A 23,841-nucleotide genomic window follows, 5' to 3' on the forward strand; every position below is an offset into this window, starting at 1 on the left:
TGCACTTTTGATTTAGCCTACCTGTGCATGCACCTCCACAACAATCATCACTGCCCAAACCAGTCAAACGTCTATTCCTTTTGCTCGGTAAAGCAATCACAGACCCCTACGTTTGAAAGTCAAGTTAAGTTGGGCGACAAAAACAAACGCAGCATAAAGAATAATACCTGAAGCTCAACAGGAGCCGACACACTGATTTCTATGATCGCGTCCAAGGGTTCAAAGAACCTGCACGACTAACTCTACAGTAGCTCGTGGATTTATAGCGTCTAACGCGGCATCCAAAAAATGAATGACCAAATCGGAATACCACCAGCCGATCCTCTGTATGGTTCCTGCTTGATGAGGAAAGTTTCTGCTAGTCTATCATCTGCTTCAGGCAGACTGGCGGTGGGCTCTGACCTTTTGTTTTTTACGATGGGCATTAATTCAGTAGGAATTCCTACTGGCCTCTAATAAAACTGAGTCAAAGTTAATATGTTTCGCTTGCGTTGCTTTTTTTGTTTAGATTCTTCCATACCTCTTTGGAGCGGTCTTTTCATTATAGAATGCCTTGAGTGGAGCCAGAACCACCACTCCCTTTCAAGACTTGTCTACAGCAGTTGGATGGCCAGTAGTTATAGTGAGTCCCAGTTTTGTTGATTGTTGTTCTACAGTCCTCAAGAATAGGCAATTCTTGGTGTAGCTGAGGATTTGTTCTGTTAATGTCGTGTTTCCTGAATTAAAGTTGATCTGATATTCACTGTTTCGTTGTAAGAGTAATTGTGGCTACTCATAGGTCAACAATTAGTAAGCATTCCAAACAGATTCTTTTTCACAATTCCGACTAAACGTCTTTTCGATGCTTTCAAAAACACAACACTCCCTTCCAATCTCTGAGGCGTAAATAAATCTATTCTATTAGTCTAACAACAAACCAATTCTATCTTTTTCCACCTTCAGCAGCTTTTCTCTGCTTTTGGAACTCATCTACGAGTTCTTTTTGAACAAATGGCAGAACAGGTTGGTGTAACTTGTACTCCATTGAGAATTCTCCTTTGCCCTAATAATATGAACAAGCGAATTAAACCAGTGATTTATAGAGGGTTGGGAATAGTGGTAGAAACACCAAGGCTTACTTGACTAATAGATCGCAAGTCTGTGGAAAATCCAAACATCTCGTTAAGTGGAACCTATTGTGTAGAGGTGTTAGGTATCTTATTATAGGTCTTTTTCGCTCACTGTGCTGCGTACCTCGGCATGAACCTCCACATAATCATCACGCGTCTCAGAATCAGATATAGTTCCCTTCCTCTTGTTGAGTAAAGCAATCACAGAGCCCTACGTTAAATGCGATTCAGCTGCTGAACTGCACAATAACATGCCACGGGATGGTATGTCCATACCTGAAATTCAACAGGAGCCGACACGCTGACTTCCATAATTGGTTCAAGAACTTGTGGCCCAGCTTTGGCAAATGCTAAACGAAGGGACAAGGAATTCAGCCAAAAACTCCCGGAGCACTCCGTCATGAATTCTTACGACTGACCTTCTCTAAATGCATAGATACCAGCTAATCTGAAAGCAATATCACTTGAATCAACAGCATGTGCCAACCCATCTTGTAGTACAAATCTGACATTGGTAACAGGATGACCAATCAATGCTCCCTTTTCACAGGCTTCCAAGAAACCCTAATAAAAGTTCAACACCAACAAAAAACTTCAGTGGGTGGGTCCGATGAATGCTTCTATAAAAGTCAATCCCATTACCTTTTCTACAGATGGTATATACTGTGTAGGTATATTCATACCCACAGTCTGATTATCAAATTCAACAGTCGAGCCATCCTCCAATGGCTCTGTTATAGGCTCAATGAAACCTTTCACACGAGCAAATTGACCTGAACCACCCGATTGCTTCTTGTGTGTATAAGCAAACGGAACGTTCGAAGTGATTGTTTCTCGGAAGGCTACTTGTGGTTTACCAGTGATGGTCTCCACACCGTATTCTCGTTTCATACGTTCTACGTATATGTCGAGATGGAGTTCACCCATACCGGATATAATTGTCTAGTCATGAGAACAATGTTGTATGAGACATCCACAAGGCACTTGTCATATTTTTTGCACCTACCTGCTTGCTTTCAGAATCAATATGGACACGGAAGGTTGGATCTTCACGTTGGAAACGAGACAAGGCCTTTGAAAAGTTGGGCGAATCTTTTGACTTTGGTTCGATAGAGAGGGAAATCACGGGTTGTGGCACAAACATGGAGGTCTAATAGCGCGACGGTGAGAATGCGAAAAAAAATATCTAAATTCCTAAAACAATCGGTGGACAGCTCCAACCAACAAGTGCACCTCTTACCATCGTGAGACTATTTGTCCCATCAGTAAATGTATCTCCAGAAGCACACTCCATACCAAACACAGCACATATTTCACCAGATCCAACATGTTCCACATCCTAAACGAGAGAGCTTCATTCAGGTTCATTTCATGTGATCTAGACTCCTTTTTTTACCTCCATCTCATTCGAATGCATTCGCACCAATCTCGGAATCTTGACCTTTTTACCAGTCCTGACATTAACAAGCCATCCGCCCTTCTTCAGAGCACCTTGGTAGACTCTCATATATGTCAATTGTCCAAATCGCCCTTCTTCTAATTTGAAGGCTAGACAAACTAACGAGTCATTTGATGTTGAAGCTAATGCGACTTTGGCTTCATTATTGGCTCGGTCTAGTGCCAAGTTTTCTACTTCGTGTGGTGCTGGAAGGAAACTTATAACGCCGTCTAGTAGGAGTTGGACTCCCTTGTTGTGGTATGCTGAACCCATAAACATGGGTACGAATTTGCGTGCTATTGTAGCTCGTCGAATTGCGGCCTAAAAAATGAGGTGGTTGAGAAGGAGTCAGCTGCCAAAAGAGCTTTATCGACGAACATCACATACCATCATCTGATCTTTCGTAGGCTCTTGCTCGTTGAGGAAGATGTCTGCTATTTCATCATCTGCTTCAGCCAGATTGGCAATGAGCTCTGATCTCTTTTCTTTGACGATGGGCATTAGTTCGTTAGGTATGTCGGCTTCTCGTATCGTTTCCCTATAAAGGCATCGAATCAGATGAATATCAGTTACATGAGTTTATTTGCTCAAGTTGTTGCATACCCTTTAGGACCTTCATTATAGAATGCCTTGAGGGCAACAAGATCCACGACACCCTTGAAATCATTCTCTGCACCAATAGGTATTTGCACAGCAGCTGCAGTGAGTCTCAGTTTCGCTCTCAGCTGTTCTAATACTCTCCAAGGATTGGCTCCGGCTCTATGTTACAACATAAGATACATGAGAAAAAACCCACCTCTACGAACATATAGTGTTTCAGAAACACGTACCGATCCATCTTGTTTATAAACGCCAGGCGAGGAATACTATATCTCTTCATCTGACGATCCACCGTTATAGTCTGACTCTGTACACCTCCAACAGCACACAATACTAGCACAGCAGAATCAAGCACTCTAAGTGCTCTTTCGACCTCGATAGTGAAATCGACGTGACCAGGAGTATCGATAATGTTGATGTTTGTAGACTTCCATTTAATATAGGTAGCAGCAGATTGAATCGTGATTCCCTTTTCACGTTCCAGTTCCATCGAGTCCATTTTAGCACCCACATTGTCTTTACCACGCACTTCGTGAATGTGGTCAATTCGTCCAGTATAGTAGAGAATACGTTCCGTTAATGTGGTCTTTCCTGAGTCGATGTGAGCAGATATTCCAATGTTTCGTAGTTGTAATAATCGTTGCTAAATGGACGTCAGGTTGGTGTTAGCCTCGATTCAAGATTCTGACTCTTTTCTTCCACAATTCCGTCTAAATTTTGATGCTCTTTCGAAAAACCAACAATCGGTAATAGATGTAGTAAAGTTCCATTGCGATCCATCATGGAAAGGAACTTACGAGATCTGGATCAGTGTCAGACTGTGGTTGTTTCAATGCTGGTTCAGCACTGTATGGCCTTGAATAGTTCTTGACGATTGGGAGCAAGAACGATGCTCGTAGCCAACTAGGCTTCATGCGGGAAGAGTTGCCACATATTGACGCTGATGCTGCCAATCTTACGAACACGGCCTCTGCGGCCCGACTCATCATTGAACTTCAGCACTTCGACAAGGCACAGAGTTGCAAAACTTTTCACGAAAGTTATAGCAACTTTTGAAATGCCTGGCACGCGTTTATTTAATCAGTATGTGTTATTACTTTAGTACTGAACTAGTTCTGGCTTCCTTGATTGGTGAAAATGCAGTCCGACATTCGTTTTTGTGCATTTTAAGAACCAACTGAGCTGTAGACACCAGAGGTCCTTTTCACGTCAATCTAGAAGCTCCAATTCGCGCACATATAGGACATTCATGGAAGAAGTCGCCTCGATGATAAGCGACCGCTTATGTCAAATGGGGACAATTTCGTTGCAATTAGAGGATTGAACAACTTTTGAAAAAGTTCACAAGCCCAAGTGAAACGGGTCCACAGCTCACGAAGCACCAGCAGCAGTCATCCTTTTCGTCAGCTGTTAAGATGGACAAGGTGAACAGAAGCTCGAAAGCGCCGGTTAAAAACAAACGCAAAGATCGTCTTTCGTTCAACTCAATCTGACAAACATTTGCTGTCGACCCGTCCAAAGAAAAGAATCAAAGAAAAAAACAAACGGTACGCCTAAGAAGATCGCAAGAAGCCGCAACCAATCTGCGAGCTTGCATGGCTCTTGGGTACCTCACTCTCACTCGATCATTCAAAAACAACACAATCTACCCCAACTAGTCCTTCTTACGGTACAAGAGTATTTAGACAACAATGGAAGGATCTAAGGTAGCCGAGTTCTTTGCTGGCAAGTCTGTATTCCTCACTGGAGCTACTGGCTTTTGTGGACAAGTAAGTCTTGTCGTGAAGGTTTTACACATCACTCCATTTCGGGTTGACTCGCCAAACCATTCTAACAAACAACGCTTCCTCTGTAATTCTTAGGCAATCCTAGCCAAGATCCTACGATCCACCGACGTAGAATGTGTCTACCTGCTAGTCCGTGCTAAAAAAGGCGTTTCGCCCCGAGAACGTGTAGTAAAGACTCTGGAAGCTCCGATCTTTGAAGAGCTCCGAGGTGACAGACTCGAGTCTACCATCAGCCGCATAGTCTGTGTCTCTGGTGATATGATGGCTCCAGGTCTCGGACTGTCTCGTGAAGATCGCCAACTGTTGCGAGAAAAAGTAAATGTAATCATCAACGGTGCTGCTATTGTTGCATGGAACCGTACATTGGATGTATACGTGCAAATGCATATTGGAGGTGTCTCAAGGTAAGCCGTGCCCATCATCTCTTATAATGCTGATCTATTGTTTGGCCTAATTTGTTTGTGTGCCGTATGATGGAACCTCTCATTGCTTTCAATCTCGGCGAACATTCTCTAATATATATCAATCAAATAGAATCATGGATCTAGCCCGTGAATGCCATGACTTACATGCCTTTGTCCACATCTCGACTGCTTACTGCCACTCCGAACGTACTCGTATTGAAGAGAAGGTATACCCCTCGGATGTCCCTCCTGCTGACTTGCTCAAGGCTCTGGAATGGATGACTCCTCAAATGTGGGAAAACCTCAAACCGCAATTGTTGGGAAACAAGGCTAACAGGTAATGAATTGGGTTGGGTTCTTGGTTGTGTGCCGATTCAAGTTTCTTCCTGACTCTTTTCATTTCAATAGCTACACTTGGACCAAAGCTGTCGCTGAAGCTTGTGAGTGGTTTGCACTCACATCACTTCACATCTCTTTTTCCCCGACAATCACCACACACTAAATCCTGTTACTAATACTGCCAATTTGTTTTAGACATTGAACAATACCGTGGCTCCCTCCCAACTGCCATAGTCAGACCCTCTATTGTCACCTCAGTCTGGAAGGATGGTTGCGTCGGCTGGGTCGACGGTTTCCAAGGTCTAACTGGTGGTATAGTCGGTGGTTGTATTGGTGCCCTCCGCTGCATGCACGGAAACGGTGACAACATTGCCGACTTGATCCCCGTCGACGTCGTAGCCAACTGTGTCATTGCTGTCGCATGGCGTACTGCCCGGTTATGTGGCAGCTACTCGTATGAAGATAGTAAGCTGGAAGGGCTGAAGGAGGATAAAATCGTAAAGTCAATGCCATTGCCTGTTATGCCAATCATTGAAGATGATGAAAGTGACCACAAGTGTGAGTTATCAAGAAAACATCGTCGAGTCTTTTTTTGTCGGCTTTTGGGGCGATGGACCAATACTTACACGCACGCATCCGATCTTTAGCATACCCATCAGGCAACTCTGAACCACGTAGCTCAGAGGCCGGTGACTCGACCAAGACTGCTGTCTCGCCATCTCATCCACTACTGGTATACAACTGTACCTCTGGTGAATTCAACCCAGTCACATGGACTCAATTCATGAGGACTTATATGAAGGAAGCCTCTAAGACCGTAGTCCTTAACCCCCGTCTCCGAGCCCCCAACTTTAAGGTCCACAAATCAGCAGCCATGAACAAGCTCCACGAATTCTTGGCCCATAAATGCTTTGCCATGGTAGTTGACCCAATCTTGATTGTGTCAGGAAAGGGACCTATGCTTCACAAGGCATATCGTCGTTGGGAGATGGCAAAGGATGATCTTGGAACTATGACTGAAGTCAACAACCCATGGGAGGTTGAGAATATGAGGGCGTTGATTGCTGATTTGGGTAAAGGATCAAAGGATTCTGATGCATTTGGTGTTGATGTTACTGATATCAATTGGGCTGCGTATTGTTTGGACTACACTCGTGGTGTTAAGATCCATCTCCTTAAACAAAAGCCATAAACCAGTTACTTATATATTTAGTAGCACTTGCATATATTGTAACATAGTAGATTAGAAATTACTGTATATAAACAACAAAAAATCAGTACCGTAATCATGCCCAAGGTTCAAGTGTTTTTTGAATACGTTAATTGCTCGTCAACCACTTGAAGTGACGGGATTGAATGGACATGTAATGGAATGCCAAACCAATCAAAACACGTAATAAAGTGTCATGCGTGGCTCAAAGTTTAAGGTTTCGTCTCTCTGCGCAGCTATGTATGATCTCCCGCCTTGTCTGGATTGCGTCTGTCACCAAAAATCCAAACGCGAAACTCCCATCTGCAAGAAAAACATATCAGAACAGGTTGAAAGGAGGGCCGGAACCGCATAACAAGATCATCAGCTACCTATTAGTGTCCACAAACTACTCGGAACTATTTTAAACCTCTTCCAAAAGCCGTGCCTAGAACAGGATGTCTGGTCTGATTGGACTCATTATTACGATTATAGTACTGCATGGCGCCGTCGGACAAGGACCTATATGTACTATAAGTAAGTAGTTTAAACGAAACATGCCATAACATGTTACTGATCGCCGGTCACAATAGCGTTACCTCCCAACTTCTTGTCTGCAAAAGGACTGGCAACTCCCTTCAAAACTTCAGGATGTACCCAGACAGTCACAAATCAGCAAGTCTTTGCAGAAGCAACCATAGTCAATCCTATTACTGGCGCCATCTATATCTTCAATCCTGTTATTGCTGACAAGAATATGAATGCACGGATTCCGATATTGCCAACTATAAACCCGTAAGTAGTTTCAGTATACAGTTACATCAGCTGTGGTGACCTTTTAGTTGACTGATTTTGCTTGTACTGACGTTTTGTCTTTGTAAATAGCGGGGACGTTGTTGGTCTCTGGTTTGGATCAAACGCGATGGGCATCAAGCTGAAACCTTCCAAAGCCGGTGAACTATCATTCCTTACGTGCGTACAAGGAGATGGTAAAACCAACTTTGGGTAAGCATGTCTGGTTACAAGGTTTCTTTTCGACGTTGTCGTTTTTAAACAACCAATTCTCAACACACGCATATTTTTTTCAGTCAAATGGCGTTCTGCAATGCAGCCGCCTTCTTTGTAGCAGCCAAAATCGCCATCAAGACCGGACAACTATCCATCCCACCGTTAGGAACATCTCCCAAATCTGGCAAACCTTGCTATACAGTTCGAAGTTTCGAGGTAGTCGACCAAGATCAGTCCGATAATGTCGTTACGGAATACATTCTGGCAAATCTCGCTGGTGGCGGAACAGAGATTGCTCAATTCTCCAAAGCAAACATGCAGTATTATCAAGCTCAGCAAAAAGCTGGTAAAGTCACCAGCTTTACTACAATTATGAATGGAAGCGATAATCGGCTGGTGTCTGTGGGGTTGGATAATGCTCTTGGTATGTTCATGGTTCTAATTTTGAATTTGTGATTTGTTGTTGAAAAGTACAAAAAAAAGCCACATAAAATGCTTATAAATAACTTTTTGTAGGATGTAAGCCATTTGAAGCTCGGGATCAAGCTGATGTGGGCGCCGTAAGGCCATCCTTAGCATTGAATGAGCTCTTTGCAAGTCAACATGAAGGACAGTATGGAACGGTAGCGCTTGTACCTCAAAGTGATCCAATGGTAGTCGATGGCAATGGTAACGCTGATTTAAAGAAACTCAATTTGTATCGAGCAGGTGTGTATGTGGTTATATCGTCGCAAAGCGGTTTGTGCTCGTTCTGACCATATTTTTGCTCCAGGCGTCGATCAACCATTACAACCCAAGCTTAACCCACAATCAGATGTCGACTACTGTAGCAACATGTTGACAATTGGCGCTGCATCCATCAAAGCAGACAAACCATTTTATATTGAAGCACCAACTATTGATCCAGCTGTCGGAACAAATCTTTGGACATTCATGGGAGCGAGATTCCAGGCATCTTTTGTTAATCTTGATTGTTTGGCCCTGCTGGATAAGACTCAAGAGCCTGTTGTGGCAGTTACGAATGCTGATGGTGTTGCCACGGTACAGGACAATCAACTCATACAACATGATCACCTTGATGCTCCACTTACACAGTTGCTTGCATAGGACTTGACATTCAATATTTAATATCCAAGTTGGAATTACATTCCATCCTTCCCGGTAATTATGTAGTACTAGTTAACCCAAGTCGTGTATTCTGCGGGAGGCTTCTTCGTCAAATGTATAATCATTTATTCCAGTAAAACGAGTAAGTCAAATTAGTTTACGTAGCTATCGGGACTTATTCATGTTTGTCGAGTTGAGAGCCCTGGCTTAGCGGCAAACCTAATCATGCAAATGCGATGTTAATTTCAACACTGCTGACGCAATAAGAGTAAACACACGAAGTAAAGTCTTTGCGGTCTAATGGAAGAGCTCAAATGTATGTAACAGAGCATGATGAATCATTATGGCTGGAATACTAGCTTAGATTACCCTCAATCACTGGAAAAAAGGAGTATGTTTACATCCATGCACTTTTTATTGTCCGTTTTATCGTCCAAGCTGGAATGCACTCGCTGACTTGCAGCAAGTGCGTGAAGTATTACGGAGATAACAATGACATACTCGAATTAATCAGATCACCGAAACAAGACAAAAGACTGATTGTAACGGTTTCGTCTTTCTGCGTAGCATAGTGGGCTCTCGGATTGCGTCTGTCGTCTCCAACCAAAATCCATAAACCAAAAACTTTCCCACCCTCCTCTCAAGAAAACAAGTTCATACAAGTTGAAACAAGTACAGAAAATACAGTTCTGTAGTTTTAAGTGCCCGTTACTGTACAAGAACTACTCGGATCTATTGCAAAGTTCTCCAAAGTTGTAACAAGAAACATCATTATTGTCCTCATTACGACTATCCTGGTTATTGGCGCCTTCGGACAAGAACCTATTTGCACTGTAGGTAAGTGAATGAAACGAGTTACCTCTAACATTGTGGTCATCGGCGATGAAAACAGCGTTGCCTCCCAACTTTTTGACAACAAAAGGTTCGGCCACTTCCTTCCAAACATCAGGATGCACACAAAATGTAAAAGACCAACAGGTCTTTGCTGCAGCAGCTATAATCAATCCAACTACTGTTGCTTTCTCTATCGTTAATCCTCTTATTGCTGACCAGGCCGTGGGTGCAAGGATTCCTATCTTGCCCACCATCAATCCGTAAGTGGTTTGAATAAGCAGTTACATCACGTGTGACTATCATTTAGTTGTCTGCGTTCATATGTACTGATGTTTTATCTTTTGTAAATAGTGGGATGTTGTTGGTCTAGTTTGGAGCAAACGCGATGGGTATCAAATTGAAACCTTCCTTCAAGAATGACTCATCATTTAGAACGTTGCGTTCAACGGGATCGTAAAACCAACTTTGGATATGTTAGTTCTTGGTTGCTGTGGTTAACTGTCTCCTGCTTTCATCATCAATCCGCATCCCACGATACTCAAACACTTTCTTTCTCCCTCGGCAGTCAATCTTAGCAGCAACTTGTTGACGGTCAATGCACCTTCCATCAAGACAGACAAACCGTTGTATATCGTATCTCCAAGGGTTGATCCAACTGTCGGTACCAATCTCTGGACTTTTATGCGAGCGATGCCAAGCTTCCTTTGCTAAATCGGGACTGTTCGGCCTTCCTCAATGTAACCTTGGACCTATCGTAGCAATTCTGGATGGTGCTGGTATAGCCACGGATCTCATGTTCAACTTTTGAAGGGGGGAAACGCATAAAGCAGCGGAAGTCATTATGTAGTTGAAACAGTTGAGGATCTCTCTTTAAGGGAAGTTTTTGGAATCATGTATTTATCTCAGTCAAAACAAGCAGTGTTGAAGGACGTTGTGGGCTTCCTTTTGAGGAAAATCTCCCATATTAAATGACCAAAGAAATTAATAAGGCTGTAAATAATCCAAGACAATTGTATATACACCATTCCAGTAGTAAGAAGTAAAATTAGAATTACCACAGCATGATTGTATCAGCTGTTAATCGAAAGCTGATGATCAAACCACCAAATTGACGATTCTCGAAAAGTCGCCGCAATACGCTCAATCACACCTATTCAAGCTCCTACTTTAGGATCCAGAGTCTGATGTGTAGATAAATGAACTCAATAAAATTTTTTGTTGGGAATTTGCAATGTGGAACTACCATGAATTGCACAAACAATCGCGTATGTGGTGTCAATGGCAGTTTTACAGCCAGTTTCATCACACTTGACTACGCGCCAGTAAAAAAACGATAATGAATGAACATAGCTCTTTAACTTACTGCGCTCAAGGTCATGACATTCGAGCTTTCACCAAGCATTACAACATGACCTGCACGAGTTCTGACCGACGATTGAAGCAGACGAGTACCAATACGATAGGAACACATTTAATCTATTGTACAAAGCAGAATTTTGGCACATGGATAAGCTACACTCCCGCCGTGCCGTACAACCAGCTCACCACATCGAATGACAAAATTACCAAAAAACTTCAGTACACAAACAAGCGCGCCCTCCATCAAGAAACCACCTGAATCAACTACTGCTACTACTTCACCAAACTCTTGACTACCTGCAACTGTACAAGATCTACCTGGATCTACTGTGAACCCCCCGCAATTGCATCAAACATGTCTCGCATCGTTACTGTACTATTTACAATCCTGGCATGCCACGGCGCCCTTGTACATGGCGCGATATGTACTATAAGTAAGTGGAAGAACTGATTTATTTGTTTATATTGTACTGATCGTCTGGTACAACAGCGTTGCCTCCCAATTTCTTGACTGAAAAGGGGTTGGCAACTCCCTTCAGGACGTCAGGATGCTCACAGACTGTACCAGACGAGCAAGTATTTGCTGAGGCAACCATTGTCAATGCGATTACTGGCAAGGTCTCTATCTACAATCCCGTGATTGCTGATAAGAATATGAATACTCATATTCCTATCATCCCCAATTTGCATTTGTAAGGCGCGGGTCACACAAGTGCATTAATGCACTTTACTTTTTCTTAACATGTCTGATTCCATCAGATAACTGATCTTACCCTTTGTACTCTAGTGGTGATGTCGTTGGACTGTGGTTTGGCGCAAACAGTGAGGGTATCATATTGAAACCGTCCAATAAAGACGATCCGTCATTTGCTTTGTGCGTACAAGGTGATGGCAAGACCAACTTTGGGTACGTTGAAGTTCATTTACCATCCTTCGCACTTTTATCATCATTTTCAACAACTGACTCACCCCACCCACAACCCTATACTTTTCTAGCCAAATGGCATTCTGCAACGCAGCCGCCTTTTTCATCGCTGCCAAAATCGCCATCAAGACTGGACAACTATCCATCCCACCACTCGGCACATCTCCCAAGACCAACAAGCCCTGCTACACCGTCCGAAGTTTCGAAGTGATCGATCAAGATCAGTCCGACAATGTCGTTACGGAATACATTGTGGCATTCCGTAAAGGTGGTGCATCTGAAATTGCTCAGTTCTCGCAAGCAAATATGAAGTATTATCAATCCCAACAAGATGCTGGCAAAGTCAAGAACTTCACGGAAATTATGAATGGAAGCGATAATCGATTGGTTTCAAAGGCTCTGGCTTCTGCGCTTGGTATGTTTTGATTGCTGTTTCATGTATAAGCTGTAGTTGTGGTGGTGTCTTGACGCACAAAATGCGTGGACTCACAGCATTGCACTCCCTGCGATAGGATGCAAACCGTTCCAAGCTCGCGATCAAGCAGATCCTGGTGCTGTAAGACCATCACTAGCACTAAATGAACTCTTTGCAAGCAAACATGAAGGAGAATACGGAACAGTAGCACTCGTACCCCAAGATGATCCCATGGTTGTTGACGGAAACGGTAACGCCGACTTGAAAAAGCTCAACTTGTACCGAACAGGTCAGTCAATCCCCCTTTGCCGCAAAAAAATGGTCACCTAACCCTTCTGCAATCCTCATTTTTTCAAAGGAGTCGATCAACCACTACAATCCAAGCTCAACCCACAATCAGCTATCGATTACTGCAACAACATGCTGAGTATCACTGCTCCATCTATCAAGGCAAACAAGGCATTTTACCAGGCAGCACCCTCAGTGGATCCCAACGCAGCCAATAATCTCTGGACATTTATGGGGCAACGGTTCCAAGCTTCATTTGTCAATCTCAATTGTACGGGCTTGCTAGGTGTGACTCAAGATCCAATTGAGGTCGTGGCCGATGGCGATGTGACTGTCGATTTAAAGTTTAACTTTTGAAAACCAAGTGACCAAGTGATCCAGACCAAGTCGACAAGTTATTTTCCTTGTGTTTGTGTTTTGAGTTTTTGAAGGAAAAAAGTCGTTAATCTAGTTGTGAAGTTGAGCGATTTTGAAAAATAATATTTCTGAGTGTTTCTTGATACCCGACAACAACAAATATATATATACATTTCTGCATTCCAGTAACAAGTGGTTTTATCATTGCAAAGTGTTTGTCTATTTCGTGCAAAAACAAAATCTTGTTCTACAACTTGTTGCTAGCGTGCTTTTCTTCAATCCACGTATCCCACTTCTTGAACTTGTAGTCTGGGTACAGATCTGAAGCTTTGAGCACATACGATGGTAATTTAGCAGGATCATTATCACCACGAATCCACCGAGTTTGTGCATACTCTCGTAACTTGAGCTCAGCAGATAATGATGGATTCTTCTCAATGGGTCCAATCTCCTCTCTTATGACCTTAATACGAGCTAAATGAGCTGCTGGATCCATCTGGACAATGTGGTTTAGTGTGAGTGTCAATCTGTTTCAATCATCCAACATTCAAACAGTTGAGACTTACAACATTCCTTGTCAGCTTTCTTCCAGTAACCCTCTCATAAGAAGCAGCCATCTGGTTACAGCTCACTGCATCTCCAGTGACCATGACGTACTGGTTTAATGTACGTGGGTCCACAATGATTCTTGCAACCATCTCGCCAACGTCCGGTAGATACGTGCCGGCATTCAGCACATCCTGGTTGGGATACACATCAAAGACAGATTTTGGTTTCAAACCCAGCATCTCCTCTTCGTATGCGAGTCCCATGCCGTCGATTTCACGGTGCATTAGGTCATACCTATGTTGAAAACGATTCAGTACCAGTGACATTGAGTACTGCAACGACTGCAACAGCTTTGAATTCAAAAGATGGTGATGCTTACCATGACCCAATGTTTATGAATGTGTATGGTAAACCAATCTCCTTGATTGCGTCGTGCACCATATATTTCTGTGTTTTGTGGAAAAGTTAGCCTTCAACCAACCCTCACTGAACTAATAGATGTAACAGACACAAGAATTGAAAACTCACCTTGTCTTGCATAGCCATGAGACCTGGCGGGCAATACGTAGAGAAATCACTTGGTATAAACCTATTGCGTCAACGACAAGTAACTTCAATTCAGCGGATGTCGAGTAAACTTCATGTATAAGGCGTACCTTTTGACTCCAGCTTCTTTAGCTAGCTTGACAAGTTCAATTTGATCCAAAATTAAACCAGATCCCACCATTGACAGAACAATGTCGACCCCAACAAGAGCCTTCTTTAATGAGTCTAGATCTTGGATTGAACCAACACAGACCTCGGCACCTTTAGCTTTGAATGCATCAAAGACGCCCCGTTTCTTTGGATCCGATAAGCTCTTCTCTTGGCCTAAGACTTTTACTTTCTAAAGTAATAACAAGTGTTGAGTTAGAGCTGATGCTTATCAAAACAAAGGGACAGTCTGCTTACTGTTTCGCCACGTTTCAAGATGACATCCACTATGGGTACGCCGGTATAGCCATTGGCACCCAAGATGAGGACGACAGGGAGCATATTGGTGTATGAAGATACCTAGGATTATTGCTTTTGCTTTTGGCAAACCACGGAACTAGTCTGGTCTGATCTGAACTATATGTATCAATGGTTGATGATTACTGCTGCTATTGTTAATTGTTAAGCTCGTATTTGACAAATTCCCAAAAATTCACGGTGACACGGGCTGACAGCTCTCCGCAAGGCACTTTATTCGGACTTATGGACCTCCGAAAGTCGACATACACGCGGAGACGCGTCTAAATTGTCTTATAACTTTGCCTGACTGGTGCTTGACTTGGAGTCTCCACTCTTTTCTTCTCCTCACGCTTGTTAAACAACCTACCTACTAAAAACTACGTGGAGAGGGATCAAGACTTTGTAGACTGAAGGCCACTGTGTGTAGCTTTGGGCTGTTGAGGAATTTGTTATGGGCTCTACCTGGTTACGTCCGGCCATAAGACAATTCATTGCGAGGCAACAGCTGGCCTTGAAAGTTGCAAACAAATAGCTGCTTTTGAGAATGTCTGGTTTCGATTGTTATTCTCTGGTACGCTTGCGGTAGGTTCTGCCTGTGTAGCGCCCGCACGGGGTGCCCTCATATCCGTCAGAGCCTCTACCATCAAAGAAAGTTGGTGCCATGATTAGTGTCTTGACAGAGAAAGTTGGAGTGATGGCAGTTTGAAGGACGAGCGGTGGAGTGTCGCAGTAGGAGTTTATTAATGTTGATGAGTAGTAGCAGGAACAAGACGAGTTCCCTTTCGTGCTGATTTGACACCTTTCTACAATACAGATCTTCGGACTTTCTTTGACACAAAAGGAACACATATACTTCCACTATATAGTATCACTACCTCCGTAAATGTTGCCTTAATTGAGCTTCAATATTATCATAGTTTACCTAAAATCTTCTGGACAAACAGCGTAACTTTGTTGGCTTTTGGTGAATATTAAAAAAGCACGCGGATGTCAATATTTCTCAAACCAGACTTGTGGAGGTGGAATTGTTTTGTACTTTGGCGGCCCAAAAATGTATATCGTTACGCCCAGAAGCCCCAAACAAGCGGTTTGTTGCTATTCTTTCGTTCGTTCCATTGATTGAACAAACTCCTAACATCAAAAAGTCCAATTCAGGAGTCGATACAGCCATAATGTCCAACACAACACCAGTCGCACAGGTTAAAAGTCACTTGGAAAGTATTTGGTCAGGCAGAATCACAGTCAAAAGGCCTGCAAGAGAACGATTCAATTGGTATTTGCCAAGCTGGGTGTTCGTGATCTCGACTTCATATGTGGCTAGAATATGCTTGTACGATAAAGTAATAGGTGGGCAGGTCACTTTGGAATGGTTCGGTCAAGCTCTGGACTGGGTCAAATTTTGCTATGGTAGCCCACATCATAATGATGTTCCCATCCACTGTGTAACTGTCTTACGTTTCGTCTCCAAATCAAGCGCTTTTTGTTGTAGTTGATGGTTTCTGACACGATTTAACTCTTCGTTTTCGTGTATAGGGTATGTATTTCATGGGAAGGCTTGTCACCTGCATCAATAACGAGATGCCCCAGACTCTGGTCCATTCTGCAGGAGACTATCACGCGCTCCTAGAATCACTCAAAACCAAAAACTAAATAATATTGGATTCTTTGTCACAAATGCTTGGTGAGAGTTGGTCGCTTGAGTAAAGCTTTTGGGGGCACAGATTGCAGTGGTGGTAACATTAGGGAGTCGCTGGTTGGATTTGGAGAGCCAAAGTCAGGGAACCTGTCAAGTAGAACATTATTAGTCAATGGTGTGAATGAAGGACTCGACTTGGAATACATTGTTGAAAGCACACTTTTTTTGCTTGGAGAGCAAACATCATGTAAAAAGACGTTCACGAATAAAAAACGCACCTCGAAATAGTCATAGCATATCTCAAATTGTCTTCTTCTGAATTTTGCAAAGCTCGCGTGTATATTGTTGTAACCGAATCAACCGTCTACAGTTTGCTGGCATTAAATCGTTCCTTCATCCACGTCTCCCATTTCTTGAATTTGAAGTCTGGGTATAGATCGGAAGCTTTCATGATTGAAGACGGTAGCTTTGAAGGATCATTGTCTCCTCGAATCCATCTGCTTAATCCGTACTCTCTTAGCAAGAGTTCACGAGGCAGCTCAGGATTCTTGTCAAGAGGCCCAATCTGGTTACGAAGTTCTTGAATACGAGATAAATGACGTGCTTCGTCCATCTGGTGATTGAATTGTGTGTAAGCGAATTGAACTGATGTTGCAAAACGAAAGACACTCAAAGTACTCCCATGACCAACCTTGGTTTTTTTCAACTTTCGTTTCGTGACCGACTCATAAATATCAGCCATTTGGGTAATAGACAATGCATCTCCACATATAAAGACTGACTGATTCAAAGTTCGTGGATCTACCACGATTCTAGCGACAAGCTCCCCAACTTCTGGTAGATCAGTCGAGGCATTCAAGCAATGACCATCGCCATATGTCCGAAAGTTCAAGTCCGGTTTGAAATCAGAGGGAACTGGGTCCATTGGTGTACCATCAATCTCGCGTAGTAGCACTTCGTACCTGTGAGGGGACTTGTATGTGAGTGGATAGATGGCTTGAGAATGGGTTCACTGCCATACCAGGATCCAGAGTTGATGAATGTATATGGCAGTCCCATTTCCTTGATTGCCTTATGTACCATATATTTCTGCAAAGAAACAACAATGTGAGCCAAAAAAACCCTACCAGGTGTCGATGACGGTGAATTTGTGACAAACCAACCTTATCCTGTAAAGCCATCACATTTGGTGGGCAATACGTAGAGAAATCACTTGGAACAAACCTATCATTGTGTATTAGCTAACCATCGTGGGAATCTGTAACACTTTACACCACACACCTTTTCACTCCAGCATCCTTGCACAATCGAGCAAGTGGAATCTGTTCAAGTAAATATCCATATACGACACAAGAAATGACGATGTCGACACCGATGAGAGCTTGTTTTACAGAGTCGAGGTCTTGGATTGATCCCACACGAATTCCAGCTCCTTTAGCTTTGAATGCATCGAACTGTAGCCGTTTTGTAGGATCTCGCAGACTCTTTTGTTGAGCTAGAACTTCCACTTTCTAGATAAAAAGGGTTGATGGTTAGAAGGTGCCATGTCTGACTGAAATGCAATGACAAATAAGAAATAATGTTTGAACACCACGAGCTGGCTATGACTTACCATTCCATGTTCAAGTAGCGAATGTACAATCGGCGTTCCCGTGTATCCATTGGCCCCTATTACTAGAACGACCGTCATTTTGGGTATGGTTGGAAACTGTGATAAATGTGTTAACGTGCATTTTGACAGCAGCGTAGGTTAGATTTGAATTCAAAACACGTAGAATCACGTCCAGTATGGGCTCTCGGTGGTTGATCTCTTGATCTGGAATGTGACTGACAACACATGATTTTGCTCTCACGGCTATATATTCGCACACTTACAGACACAGAAGCTTCAAGAGAATGTCAGACAGCGAGGACGAAAATATGGACCATCACGACCATCATATGGAGTAAGTATCTCGACCCTTTTATAGTTATGCTGCAAATCCCAAACACAAGCTCGGTGTGGGTTTTTTTATTATCAAACAAAGAAGGCGTTCGCCCAATGTTTACAGTCAAGCAGGAAGGAATAGATGTTTAGAATGTGGGAAGCTTGAAAGTGACCGCTAAAGAATCTTATCTAGTGCATGTCTACATGTTACAAGTGGCAACATTTACCAAGCACAGACTAACAAATCATCCATTACACCATCACAAACTTAGATACATATTGTCACGGTGCTCTATCTGCTTCGAGAACAGCCTACAGTTTGCATTGAACGATTGCAGAGATCAGGCAAGTGTTCTGCAGCCATCACCGTCGCCAAGCTTCCTTTATCTTGTGTTTATTGACATATATCACGTGGAGTCACAAACGTCTACACGATACTGGCTGGAGGCAGTCTTGAATTCTTTTCAACAATCTGAATTTATTACTGAGTGGCATGTTCGATGTTGCCCGACATGAGTCATGCAGTGACTGTTCCAGTGCACAAGCCATTTTTTTGCTTTGATCATTTACACCAGATCCTAACCCACACTTCCACATTTTCACACAACAGTTCTGCCGCCCATGCTTTACGAAATACATATCCTCACTGGTCGACTCCAGCTGGGGAATGAGACCGCAACAAATCAAGTGTAAGTGCTCCCATACCATCCAAGTCTACCCAAAATCTAACGCATTCAACTCATGGCATAGGTCCAGTATGCAGCGATCCACTGACTCGTCAAGAATGGGTCCGATTTGTCGATGATCCACGTATCATCAACAAGTTTGATCAAATGAATCGTCCATTCCGGGTCAGAGAAGTCCCATGTGTTGGAGTTGGTTGTAACAAGAACGTCTGCCTTGTTACGCCTCCTGCTATGGCTACGCTTGATCGTGAATTGTAAGTGTTTTTACGTAATGGGGATGAACAAAACGAAATTCTCTTTTTGCCTCCAGATGCAGATCAATTAGTACTACACTCTGCACCATTCTTACCATTCCATATCTCAAACTCAATAGGAAGGCAAACGAAATCACATCCCTATACAAGAGCATACTCGCAGACGATTCAACCGGGAATCTATCCGTTACTGCCCAATCGCTATACACTCGCTTCGAAGTTGACTTGCAGAACGTGGTCGCTGGAGGCAGTCTGAACATCCAGGATCTGTATACTCGAATTTGCAAGGATTTGGATGTTATTGGGTATGCGAGAAGTCCAATTGAACAGACTACGATCTGCTTTTTTGGCCACCTAATATTACACCATCTGACATTTTCTGTTCTCTGCAGACAAAATAGACGTAAAAAGATACTAGCTACTCAACTGACAAGGAACCTCATCACTCTCGAAACCAGCGCTGAAGCTTGGAGATCTCTGAACATACTTCAGTTGTCCAGGTTTCCCTTTGTCAAATGGTAAACATACGATTAGTCTCGCCACCTTTTTTGATGAATTTTCGGAATTTTCATCAAGAAATCTTCATCAACTATGTTCTAACCTCACGATCATAACACGAATAGCTCAAACTGCTCATACGAAACATGTACAGCCTGCGGAGACGGATCTCATCATGACCAATCATGCTCAGAACTCCTCCAGTCTCGCCTCATCACAGAAACAAATCCCGACGCACTAGCAACTCTCAAATGGAAGATTGAAAACAGCAAGAACTGTCCTCGATGTGCGATTGCTATTACGAGAGAGGAAGGGTGCTTTAGGGTTGATTGTATATACTGGTAGGAAAAGCAAAAGACATTTGCAATCGTTGATTCCATGAACATGCAACTCAACTTTTTCTTCTTGATCGTTGTAGTGGCTTCAAATGGTGCTGGCATTGCTCTCGAGAATTCGATGAAAAGCATGGCTTTTACGCATGTCAGAACAGTGCTTCAGGGTCAATCAACTCGAATTCCAAGAACGATGTGCCTGAATTGGGCGTGCCGAATGTGCTTGCAATACAGATGAAGATGAGTAGTCAAATTGCTAAGTTTGGAATGTAGAGAGAGGGTCATAGTCTAGGTAGTTAGAGAGGGGGAAGAGTCATTAAAGAGAGGAGGGGTTGGTATCTTGCTAGAAAGAGGGAGGTCATTTACTATTTGATTTTGCTTGGGTTGTTTTTTACGGGTTTCTTCTCATATACAAAAACATGAAAAAGTCAAAAACACAGATATGTGCACACATAAACACCAAAATTTGTTATAAATCAAGAGTCTTTTATTATATATCATCATTCTTCACACACAAAGCAGCACAGTTTGCACAAGTTATTACTGGGTATACACGTGGTTTCTGCCTCGACTGTTTTTTCACAGCTTGGATTTCTTTGTGGAGTCGTTCTCATCCACATACCATGCCATTTCGTATTCTTTTTGGACAAAGCCGCACTTGTTGTAGAAGGGTATGTTCTAATTTGTATTCCGTAGGTCAGTATTTGCTTTGTGTATGAAGATCAGGAGCAGCAAAGCATGTCTGCAAAATGAGGGGTATCAGAAATCATTCCTTTACCTTTTCGCTGCAGTCCACTTTGAATCATGGAAGAAAATAGCCGATGACGAATAGTTAGTTAACCAGCTAAGAAAACAGCGAGATACACGAGAAGAAACTCACAGATGACTATGTGAGAGAAATATCATCAGCGACCGCAGCACTTTAATACATCAAATGCGACTTGACACATACTCTTGTAGCAACCAGCATTCTTTCCAATGTGCTTTAAGCATTCAATGATGCTGTAACGAAAAGAGTTGTGATGAATGTTTGACCTGAGCGTAAAACCATATCCGCGTCAAACATTTATGACTACATACGCCTTTCCGAGATTCAATCCTCGATAGTCTGTCAAGGTCACAATGTCTAGATATGTGCGCATGTCAGAAGACTAAGACTTTGAAGCACTTTCAGCTCATTCAGAGCAGCAAACTGACCTTCAATGTGGCCTACTAGACTGTTCTCGTGTATGAATCTAATGGGAAAAGAATAACTCGCTGTCATTCCTCGTGTATGGGCGCAACAGGAGACAGATGATAGACCAACAACACTGTACATACTTTCTCTCCACAAAGATAGTTCCAGCAGCCGCGATTTTCTTCTTGCCTACTTCTTCAATGACGATTGTAAAGTATCTATAGACGAGCAAAAAAGGGACATTCAGGTTCCCCAAGATCATTTCGATCAATCATCACATTCAACAAGACAATTACATACTCGTAATTGTGTTTCTTCAAGTAATTGTATCGATCTAGTAGAGTGATGATGTCAATATCCCATACCGCGTGCGTTTGTAACCAAAATCAGCACCATTATCAAATCACAACTACAATCCACCAAAAACAGCATTCGGGCATACCAATGAATTGAGCCTTCGAGATGGTGCCGACAGTAGTGAGTTGAGACAGGGCAGTGAGGAAGCCCTTTTCATAGTCGGAAGGAGCGAGTGATCTAATTACAAAACCAGCAGGCAGGGATTTCTGTACAGCGGCTGATATTAGAGATTGAGAGAAGAGTCCGTCTGACATGGCTGCTGCAATATATGTGGAATTATGTGTATGCCTTGGCTAATATGCAACAGTAGTGCTTTGACAAGCGAGTTGTGATTCGAATAAATTTGAAATTCCCGACGCGAGCATCAAGATGAAGAGAGACGTGTTTTGTCACAAAGGAAGAAGGAAAACCGCCAATCTCTTTTTACTACTATTGGAATACTTTTTGACGATGGGCTACGCGAGAAGAAGGACGTTGCAAGCTTGCAAGTCAAAAAGCAAACATTGCAAAGCTTACCGTTCTCTTGTTGACCTCAATAGTACGATGTAGTCTATTAAATCTCGCTTGAATCTCCATGTATTCACCGTCGCTGTCTCTTCAAGGCCCGTCGATCCTTCGATAATATCTGTCAAGTACTTTCGCACATGCCAGCACCGATTCATCACATTAACTCTTTCAAACACGTTAAGCTAATGGTCTATTCTCGTGTCAAAGCATATCATTACATAATGGATCTACTCTTCCCATCTCTGTAACTACTCTGCTCTCTCTGTATTAGTGTCGCATGAATCATTTGTGATTTTTTCTCGACTTTGCTCTCCCCACTCTGCCATCAACTCACACGACAACTCCATTTGATCCAAGACAGATCTACCAAGAGGCACACTTTAATACTCTGTAATATCCATGTATGTACTTGTTCCATATGCTGCATGCGACTCATGCCGTCCTTGACCGCTTCATTTCCTTGTTATTCCTTGTTTATTTGGGAACGTGCTCACCATACGTGCTCTACTCTATATATAGATATATAATCAACCATGAGAGAAATTGTTCATTTACAAACTGGCGTAAGTGATCCAATCCACTATCTCTTATACGCTAGATCCACTCATCATCACATTCTCATCAAACATTTTTTGTTTTGTCCAGCAATGTGGTAATCAGGTAATAACCAACGGTCCATACAAGTATCCTATTTAACTTCTAACCATTCTATACCACGTAACCCGCCGTGCCAACTAGATTGGTGCCAAGTTCTGGTACGTGCACAAACTCGTCTCATTTTGTTGTTTTTTTGTTGTGGTGGCATAAACAAACACACAAACGACAGGAGGGTGTAATGCTGGAACTGTTGAACGGTGAACCGATTCATATTAATGTGGAGAATCGAGTTGTCATTATGGATTAGTCTAATGTTGGAGGTCCACGGAGACTTAATAGCCGTGCGAAGTCACCATGCACAACAAACGATTGGATACATATAAACCACATTCTTTTCAACATATAGGGAAGTCATCTCAGACGAACACGGTATTGACCCCACTGGTACCTACCATGGAGATTCGGACCTTCAATTGGAACGGTATGTTCCTATGATGTTCTTCAAACCTGTTTTTGGCGCAACGACTCCTTCCGTTACTTTATCACATCTTTGCTAACCTCAACACCCTCATCCACTAGTATTAACGTCTACTACAACGAAGCCACTGGTGGCAAATACGTCCCACGTGCCGTCCTCGTTGATTTGGAACCCGGTACCATGGACTCTGTCCGTGCCGGTCCTTTCGGTCAACTCTTCCGTCCAGACAACTTTGTCTTTGGCCAATCTGGTGCTGGTAACAATTGGGCTAAAGGTCACTACACCGAAGGTGCTGAATTGGTCGACTCGGTCTTGGATGTCGTGAGAAAGGAAGCAGAATCTTGTGATTGTCTACAAGGTTTCCAGATTACTCACTCTCTTGGAGGTACGTATATGCGGAACTGTTATATATGTGTATTGTATATTGAGAGTGGTGGGAATTGGATGTGATACGTCATCCAAGACTTGGAAGTTTCTTTTTGCTCATAACAAAACCTCATCATTCATTGCCATACTCTACCCTAGGTGGTACTGGTGCTGGTATGGGTACCCTCTTGATCTCCAAAATCCGTGAAGAATACCCAGACAGAATGATGTGTACCTTCTCTGTCGTCCCATCGCCCAAGGTGTCTGATACCGTAGTAGAACCATACAATGCCACTCTATCCGTACATCAATTGGTAGAAAACTC

At 42.8% G+C, this 23,841-nt stretch overlaps 9 protein-coding genes across 9 annotated transcripts; 5 read left to right on the forward strand and 4 right to left on the reverse strand.

Annotated features, from left to right (window-relative positions):
- Positions 1-922: 922 nt before the first annotated feature.
- Positions 923-4,133, reverse strand: SmJEL517_g01393 (uncharacterized protein; the record flags this gene model as incomplete). The annotated part of the gene is made up of 13 exons (XM_031167321.1): positions 923-1,042; positions 1,119-1,172; positions 1,234-1,320; positions 1,386-1,459; positions 1,529-1,673; positions 1,752-2,051; positions 2,116-2,259; positions 2,350-2,448; positions 2,506-2,868; positions 2,935-3,085; positions 3,151-3,306; positions 3,378-3,790; positions 3,945-4,133. The coding sequence occupies 13 exons, from the start codon at positions 4,131-4,133 to the stop codon at positions 923-925; spliced, it is 2,295 nt and encodes a 764-aa protein (XP_031026757.1).
- Positions 4,134-4,838: 705 nt separating this feature from the next.
- Positions 4,839-6,869, forward strand: SmJEL517_g01394 (uncharacterized protein; the record flags this gene model as incomplete). The annotated part of the gene is made up of 6 exons (XM_031167322.1): positions 4,839-4,916; positions 5,010-5,338; positions 5,469-5,675; positions 5,747-5,778; positions 5,873-6,235; positions 6,325-6,869. 6 exons carry the CDS (start codon positions 4,839-4,841, stop codon positions 6,867-6,869), a joined length of 1,554 nt encoding a protein of 517 aa, XP_031026750.1.
- A 455-nt stretch (positions 6,870-7,324) lies between these two features.
- On the forward strand, positions 7,325-8,981 carry SmJEL517_g01395 (uncharacterized protein; the record flags this gene model as incomplete). The annotated part of the gene is made up of 6 exons (XM_031167323.1): positions 7,325-7,403; positions 7,460-7,661; positions 7,752-7,871; positions 7,955-8,298; positions 8,391-8,582; positions 8,647-8,981. 6 exons carry the CDS (start codon positions 7,325-7,327, stop codon positions 8,979-8,981), a joined length of 1,272 nt encoding a protein of 423 aa, XP_031026751.1.
- A 2,548-nt stretch (positions 8,982-11,529) lies between these two features.
- Positions 11,530-13,159, forward strand: SmJEL517_g01396 (uncharacterized protein; the record flags this gene model as incomplete). The annotated part of the gene is made up of 6 exons (XM_031167324.1): positions 11,530-11,608; positions 11,665-11,866; positions 11,962-12,081; positions 12,171-12,514; positions 12,612-12,803; positions 12,873-13,159. The coding sequence occupies 6 exons, from the start codon at positions 11,530-11,532 to the stop codon at positions 13,157-13,159; spliced, it is 1,224 nt and encodes a 407-aa protein (XP_031026752.1).
- A 247-nt stretch (positions 13,160-13,406) lies between these two features.
- SmJEL517_g01397 (uncharacterized protein) lies at positions 13,407-14,743 on the reverse strand (the record flags this gene model as incomplete). The annotated part of the gene is made up of 6 exons (XM_031167325.1): positions 13,407-13,655; positions 13,726-14,002; positions 14,088-14,155; positions 14,237-14,297; positions 14,365-14,594; positions 14,660-14,743. The coding sequence occupies 6 exons, from the start codon at positions 14,741-14,743 to the stop codon at positions 13,407-13,409; spliced, it is 969 nt and encodes a 322-aa protein (XP_031026753.1).
- A 1,958-nt stretch (positions 14,744-16,701) lies between these two features.
- On the reverse strand, positions 16,702-18,027 carry SmJEL517_g01398 (uncharacterized protein; the record flags this gene model as incomplete). The annotated part of the gene is made up of 6 exons (XM_031167326.1): positions 16,702-16,950; positions 17,029-17,299; positions 17,359-17,426; positions 17,501-17,561; positions 17,619-17,848; positions 17,950-18,027. 6 exons carry the CDS (start codon positions 18,025-18,027, stop codon positions 16,702-16,704), a joined length of 957 nt encoding a protein of 318 aa, XP_031026758.1.
- Positions 18,028-18,931: 904 nt separating this feature from the next.
- On the forward strand, positions 18,932-20,307 carry SmJEL517_g01399 (uncharacterized protein; the record flags this gene model as incomplete). Its single annotated transcript, XM_031167327.1, has 6 exons — positions 18,932-18,953; positions 19,015-19,204; positions 19,324-19,509; positions 19,597-19,722; positions 19,828-20,043; positions 20,121-20,307. The coding sequence occupies 6 exons, from the start codon at positions 18,932-18,934 to the stop codon at positions 20,305-20,307; spliced, it is 927 nt and encodes a 308-aa protein (XP_031026759.1).
- Positions 20,308-20,613: 306 nt separating this feature from the next.
- On the reverse strand, positions 20,614-21,822 carry SmJEL517_g01400 (uncharacterized protein; the record flags this gene model as incomplete). Its single annotated transcript, XM_031167328.1, has 9 exons — positions 20,614-20,712; positions 20,813-20,829; positions 20,915-20,920; positions 20,987-21,036; positions 21,115-21,160; positions 21,232-21,269; positions 21,355-21,429; positions 21,512-21,545; positions 21,654-21,822. The coding sequence occupies 9 exons, from the start codon at positions 21,820-21,822 to the stop codon at positions 20,614-20,616; spliced, it is 534 nt and encodes a 177-aa protein (XP_031026864.1).
- Positions 21,823-22,608: 786 nt separating this feature from the next.
- Positions 22,609-23,830, forward strand: SmJEL517_g01401 (uncharacterized protein; the record flags this gene model as incomplete). The annotated part of the gene is made up of 6 exons (XM_031167329.1): positions 22,609-22,638; positions 22,721-22,735; positions 22,814-22,830; positions 23,079-23,153; positions 23,252-23,535; positions 23,676-23,830. Coding segments are annotated over 6 exons (576 nt in total), but the record flags the coding sequence as incomplete, so codon positions are not given.
- Positions 23,831-23,841: the final 11 nt, after the last annotated feature.

The sequence above is a fragment of the Synchytrium microbalum genome (genome assembly GCF_006535985.1).
Source record: "Synchytrium microbalum strain JEL517 chromosome Unknown SmJEL517_scf0004, whole genome shotgun sequence".
Lineage (NCBI taxonomy): Eukaryota > Fungi > Chytridiomycota > Chytridiomycetes > Synchytriales > Synchytriaceae > Synchytrium > Synchytrium microbalum.